Here is a 7,077-nt window from a genome sequence, read left to right as displayed (position 1 = left end):
GCCATTGTGACACTGTGGAAGCTCATGGAGCGAGGGAGGACATTGTGACACTGAAGAACTGCATGGCACCAAATATCCATGGTGACACAGCAGGGCATCATGGGAACCAAGGAACCGCTGTTGGCAGTAGGGAAACTCATTGAACCAGGGGCCCTTGTGGAACTGCAGAACCATCAGAGCTGCTGGACCTTGTCCCAGCTCCTTGGGAGGCACGGCAGGAGTGTGGGAAGGGCTTCAGCTACAGCTCCGCCCTCATCAGGCACCGGCGCATCCACACTGGGGAGAAGCCCTACGAGTGTGCCCAGTGTCAGAAGAGGTTTCGGACCAGCTCCAGTCTCCTCCAGCAACAGCAGATTCACACAGATGAGAGTCCCTTCTGCTGCCCTGACTGTGGAAAAGGCTTCAAGCGCAACTACACCCTTGTCAGCCACCGGCGCATCCACACTGGGGAGAGGCCCTACGAGTGTCCTGAGTGTCAGAAGAGGTTTCACACCAGCTCTGATCTCCTCTTGCATGAGCGGATTCACATGGATGAGAGACCCTTCCTCTGCCCTAGCTGCGGGAAGGGCTTCAAGCGCAACTCCCACCTCATCAGGCACAAGCAGACCCACACTGGGGAGAGGCCTTACGAGTGTGGGGAATGTGGGATGAGCTTTAGCCAGAACTCTAACCTGTTCTCCCACCAGAAGACCCACACCAGAGAACGGCCCTATGAATGTGGGGAATGTGGGAAGAGCTTCAGTCTGAAGTCTCTCTCAAGCTGCCACCAGAGGATCCACACTGGGGAAAGGCCATACAAGTTTTGGGAATGTGGGATGACCTTTACTAGGAGGCCCCCACTGATCATCCACCAAATGACCCACACTGGGGAGAAGCCCCACAAGTGCCCTGAGTGTCAGAAGAAGTTTCACACCAGTTCTGATCTCGTCCAGCACCAGCAGATTCACACGGTTGAGAGGCCCTATGAGTGTCCTCAGTGTGGGAAGAGCTTCTCCAGCAGCTCTCACTTGACCAGACACCAACGGAGTCACCAGTAAAAGAAACCCTGCACATGTCCCAACTGCAGGAGGAGTTCATGCACTGCTCCAGCTTTATCCCCCATGGGAGAACCCACGTTGGGAAGAGCCCTGGGGACCCATTTTCCCTGTGATCCATGCTGGGAAGACAGCTGTACCTTTTCCTGCCTCTGCCAATTATATGATGTGGGATGGAAGAACATGAGGGTCTGGCCATAGCCCTGTCATTACATTTACTCCCACCTCAGGTCATTGCTAGGGGCAGGAAAGGGACTCTCTCTCTCCCTGAAGAGAAGGGTGTCCTTTCCAGGCAGGGGAAATTGTGGCCAGGCAGACCCAGTGAATTGCGTTTAGTTTTCCCTGTAAATAGTTTTTCTGTTATCAATAAAATTTCTGTTCCATTTGTTCCTTATATTGTTGCTGTTCCCAATAAATCATTCCTATCCCAGCCCAGGATCTTTCCCTTTTGTGCTTTCCAGGGGAGGTGGGAGGGCAGCAAGGGCAGCGCAGTTTTAGTGGGAGCAGAAAAATGGGGTACCCAATTCCTGAATCCTGGCTCGTGGAAACCGAGCATCCCAGATGGTCCCAGCCCTGGTGGTGATGGCAACAGCCTTGGGAGCGGGTCCCTGGCTGGGGCTGTGGGAACCTGTTCCCTCTGGTGCCCAGGGACGGGAGTGGAGGGAACGGCTGCAGCTGAGTTGGGGCAGGCTCAGGTTGGATGTCAGGGAAAGGTTTTTGCCCAGAGGCTGCTGGGGCCCTGCCCAGGCTCCCCAGGGAAGGGTCCCAGCTCCAGGGCTCTCTGAGCTCCAGCAGCGTTTGGACAGCACTGCCAGGCCCAGGCTGGCATTGTTGGGGTGTCCTGTGCAGGGCCGGCAGTTGGACTTGAGGATCCTGATGGGTCCCTCCCAGCTCAGCCAATTCTGTGGTTCTGGGATCCCATGAGCCTGGGGATGGGGCTGCCAATGGTTGCCATGGCAACGGGCTCTGCCTGCAGGCCTGAGCTGGTGTCCATGGAAACCACCCCGGCATGGGGTCTCCATGGAGCTGTTGAGGGACTGAGCATAGCAACAGGGGGCTGGTGATGGTTGCCATGGAAACTGACCATAGCAACAGGGGGCTGGTGATGGTTGCCATGGAAACTGACCATAACAACAGCATGCTGCTGATGGTTGCCTACTAAGGATCAGATTCATCACAGGCCCTCAGAGGGGCTCCATGGGGACTTTCCAAGAGTCTCCAGGCTCTTCCAGAACTGGAATGTCACAGGCAGAGACAGGGGCTCCATTGAGACCTCCCAGGGCTTTCTGGGGATGGTAAAGAGCCCTGTGGTCAGAGGCAGTCACAGCCATTCCATGGTGACATCCCAGGGGACCTTGGGCTGCAAAGGCACCAATCTGTCACAGGCACTCACGGGGGCTCCACGGTGACATCCCAGGAGTCCCCAGGCTGCGAAAGAGCTGGGATGTCCCAGACACTCACAGGGGTTCCTGTCATGGGCACAGTGGAAGCTTCAGGCAATGTTTATTAGAGAAGCTCCTCTTGAGTCATGAGGTGCAGAAAGGAGCCCCAGTAGCCCCCACAGATCCCAAAATACCCCCAAGGACCTCCAGGCTTTCTCAATGTCTTCTGTGAGAGTAGCCTTGGAGCAGCGGTTTCCAATCTGAGTTCCAGACTTTTACAGAGTTTGTGTGTAAAGAATTATAAAGTTGGAATTAAATCTTTGTAGAATTTGTCCCACAGGATTAGGGATGGCACACCAGATATTTTTATATAAATATGTATGATATATTATGGTAATGATTAGAGAAAATTGCCTAAATCATAAATATAAGAGATGTATAATATATTATATAGGGCACTAAGAAATTATTTCAAAGGAACTGCATTAAAGCAAAATCTGTAATTATGCAGAGCTTGATGTTACTCCTGCAGACCAATGACTGTGGGCAAATCCCTTCAACTCAGGCTGGAGCAGTGACCTTGAGGGGTATCCCCACTGCAGTGAGGAAGTTCCACACCCCCCAAGAAGGGAAATGTCAAAAGATGCTGCCATTAATATTTGGGACAGGGCTTTTCTAGTCTGAGGTGCTGCCCTGTCAGTCAGATGTGCCCAGGCTGGGCCAGCTCAGCAGCTCTGCAGAAGCTCTCAGTGGTGTCATTTGGTTGTTCCTTTCTCGGGGGATTTTTCCACCTCTGCCACAGCTTCAGCTCTCTCTGAGGATGTTGAACTTTGGGATGGAGGAGTCAGGCCGGTTTCAGCATTATTCACCCCAAAAGCAGTGTGACTCCCCTCCTTAATTTCCCACTGGGGGCTTTGCAAACAGGGCCTTGCCAGAGTTGTTGGAGCCCATTGCAGGCAGAGCCTCCTGCTCCAGCAGGAACTGCCTTTTCAGTGCCATCAGCAGGGCAGGTCCCGCTGCAGGAAAAGCCCCAGGCCAGCCCCAGCACAGGGAAGGGTTCGGGTACAAGGGCAGAGTGCTGTGCTGGGAGCTGTGCCAGGGAGAGCCTGAGGCACCAAAGGCACCTTGGCAGCAGCAGCTGCTTGCAGGCCATGGCCAGAAGCCTCCCTTGGCGGCCCGTCCTGATGCCACCACTGCAGAGCTGCTGCCCCAGGGCTCATTCCTGGCTGGGCTCTGAAAAGCCACTTCTGCTCCAGAAGCCCGACTGGGAAGCCATTGGCCCCAGCAGCTTGGGGACAAGATATTAATGACAAAACTCTTCATGGCAGCAGAGACAAGGCAGGGGCAGAGGAAATGGGAGAGCCAGGCCCAGGGGACAGGGCTGCCATGGTGATGGCTGTGAGGTCACTGCCCCTGCAGCAGCCTGGCTGCCCTCAGCAGACATTCTGGCCAGAAGCCTTGTGAGGGCACCCAGCACATCAGAGAACCCACAATGCAGGAATTCTGTCACTGGGGATGAGAGGGTTTCAATGGGCAAGGCTACACAAATCTCCTGCTCTTGGACAATTCCAGGGATGGGGAATCCACTTCTCTGGAAAAACAGCTGCAGTTTCCTGCCACTTTATTAATTGTAAAATATTTCCTCCTTCTAACAAATGTTAATTTGTCCCCATTCAGTTTAAAAATACTGACCCGTTTTCTGTCACTGTAGGATTTAGGAGAAAATAACTTCGAATGCTATTTTTCCCTTTTCACAGACCTTGGAGAGGACTCAAAAATCTCCCAGAATGGGGTTTGGAGGCCTCATCACAAAACCAGCAGGGAGAGTTTGCGGCCTCTGTGGTCAGTGGTGTAGAGACTGAGGACTGAAAGGCAATAGGCTGGGAGGGATGGATGGGTGGTTTCAGAGAGGCTGGAGCTTTTCTTCATAGTAGGAATAAGCCTGAAGAAGACCTAATAGCACCAAGTGCAGCTTGGGAGGTCCAGACTGAACACCAGGAGAAGGGAATTTCCCTATCAGGGCAGGGCTGTGGTGCAGCACGTTCCCCAGAAGGAGCCTGGAGCAGCCCAAGGCTCTGTGTGGGCAGGCAGAGGCAGGCAGGAGGCAGAGCTGTCAGCAAAGGAAGGGCCCAGCCAGGTGGGGCAGCCGGGGGATGCCGACAGCCTGCAGGGACAGAGGCGCAGGTTTCCTTAACAGCAGAGACACCTTTCCCTTGCTTGTCCCCGCCTGTCATCACTGCCACCAGTGTTCTGCTCTACCTGGAACCTGGGGACACTTTCTCCGTCCTGTCCCTCAGATGGATCTATTTAAAGTATGAGAAACTTCAGTGTTTCACCCTCTTTTTGAGTCCCTGAGAAGGTTTTTTGAGCACACTGTGAGGGACTGAGTCTGATGCAAAGAGCAGCAAAGCCCCAGAGGCTCATTAAAGTCCCTGTGCTGTGTCTGTGCTGCTGAGCTGGGCCGGGCTCCTGGCCCAGAGGCAGCTCCTGGCAAGGGCAGCGCTGCAGAGAGACAGCTCTGGCCAGGAGCAACTCCTGTACACAGAGCTGTCTGTGACATCATACGGTAGAGTGTGTGGCCATTGAGCAGATCCTGCCATCATAGAGGGTGGCTCTGTGACTTCAGAGAGTGGGTTGTGACATCACCAATTGGCTGTGTAAATTCATAGAGTAGGCTGTGATGTCACAGAACAGACAATGACATCAGAGGATGGTTTTGTGACATCACATTCAGCTGCATGACATTCCAGGGTTACATCCCAGAGTTAGATCTGTGACATCATAGGAGGCAGTGTGACATCACAGGGACTGTGTGACATCACAGGGGCTGTGTGATATCACAAGGGCAGAATGACATCACAGGGGCTACATGAGGTCACTGGGGAGGTCACTCTGCCCCAGCCCCCCCCACAGCTCCCCCCAGAGCAGTCCAACCTTGCTTGTGCACAGCGGGGTCCCCTGTCCCCCCGGGTCCCCCCGCCCCCGGCCCCGCAGCCTCCCCCAGAGGATGTTCCATGAGATCGACCCCAGAGCCTGATATGGGGACGGGGGACAGGGGCCCTGGAGGTGGCACAGGGGGACAGGGACTCCCCAGCAGCGTCCCCGTGTCCCCCAGGGCCAGAGCCTGGGCCAGAGCTCCTTCACTCTGGTATAAGCGAGGACTTGAGAGCACTGAAAAATCCCTGGCAAGGGATCAGCAAAAACCAGATTTAATATTAAGTGACAGCACCACAGAGTTCCTCAGCAAGAACCACTCTGCTCCTGACTGGATACTTCAGGCACACCAAGGAAACAAAGCAACAACACAACCAAACAAATTCCAGGCAATCAATCCAGAAATCATCAGAGAACTCTCCCTGTCAGTGTGTGACACAAGGACAGTGAGGGCAAGGATGAAAGGAATATGGCCTAAAAGCCTAACAGAGTTCAAATTTAACAGGACTTAACCTACAGCTTTACCTTTACTGACACTTTCAAATTCACAATTTAGCAAAAGAACAGAGCTTAACAGTATTTAACCTTACTTAAAACTTTTGATTTAGCAATTTAAAAGAGGAATAACGCAACAATATTTAACTTAGCTAATAACTTAAATTAAACTCAACAACTTTGCAAAACAACTCTTAGCAGCATTTAACTTAGCTTAGACCTTGTGATTTAACCTCACTTACAGGCCTGACTGATTCAGCTATCCAAGGCATTCCAACCCCTCCGAGAGCAGCATTTCTGCCACATTTCCCCAGCACAGGCCCTCCTGTGTCCACACAGACACAAACACTCAGTGCAAGGCACCTGTGAGAAATTCCCCTGAGGGCAGGAAATGCTCCCTGTGGATACGTTGGCATCTCCCCAGCAAAGGACAAAGGGTTGAGCCTGGAGGAATGGGGGCATTGGCCCAGGCTCTGTGGTTGTTGGGGATCCCTGTGTGCAGCAAATGGGAGAGTTCCCGGCTGGGAGAGGCCCCACTCATAGGGAGTCGCTGGCCCAGGAGAGCTCCAAGGGCTCCTTTTGGAGTGCTGTTTGCAGGGCCCCAAGAGAGGGGCTTCAGTCCCAGCAATGGTTCATCCTTGCCGCACTTGGCATCAACACCTTTCTTTGGCACTGTGAGAACAGGGATGTTGTGCCACAGAGGGAACAAAAACAGTTCCCAGGGCTGCTCCTACAGAAACCAGGAGCTGGTTGGGCAGCAGCAGTGCCTGGAGCAGACAGTGCTTGTGATGAGCTGCAGAGGAGCTGAGCCCAGGGCTGTTGGCCAAGGCCGAGGCCCAAGGAGCATTTCTCAGCTGGCAGGGCGGCCTGAGAAGGGGAGGGGGGAATGCAACAGCACAGGGCCATGGAACCAAGGGACCATTGTGACACTGTGGGGCCCTGTGAGACCAAGGGACCATTGTGACACTGTGGGGCATCATGGAATCATGGAGATCACTGTGACATTGCTGGGCCTCATGGAACCAAGGGGACTGTACTGATGCCGTGTGACCTCATGGAACGTAGGGATCGCTGTGGCACTGTGAGGCCCCATCAAACCAAGGATCCATTGTGACACTGCGGGGCCACATGGAACTGTGGAGACCATTGTGACACTTTGGGATATCATGGAACCAAGGGGCCATTGTGGCACTGTGAGACCCCATGGAGCCAGACATCCATTGTGACTTTGC

General features: G+C 53.7%; 1 protein-coding gene across 1 annotated transcript in view; it reads left to right on the top strand.

Annotated features, from left to right (window-relative positions):
* Positions 1-224: 224 nt before the first annotated feature.
* LOC134414032 (zinc finger protein 271-like) overlaps positions 225-7,077 on the top strand; it is a gene marked incomplete at both ends in the record, with an annotated part of 40,311 nt that continues 33,458 nt past the window's right edge. Inside the window, one exon of the mRNA XM_063148029.1 lies at positions 225-799. Within this exon, the coding sequence (XP_063004099.1) occupies positions 225-799 (575 nt within the window). The remainder of the gene's footprint in view (positions 800-7,077) is intronic.

Source organism: Melospiza melodia, unplaced genomic scaffold, assembly GCF_035770615.1.
Source record: "Melospiza melodia melodia isolate bMelMel2 unplaced genomic scaffold, bMelMel2.pri scaffold_91, whole genome shotgun sequence".
Taxonomy (NCBI): domain Eukaryota; kingdom Metazoa; phylum Chordata; class Aves; order Passeriformes; family Passerellidae; genus Melospiza; species Melospiza melodia.
This window is presented reverse-complemented; position numbering and strand designations above follow the sequence as displayed.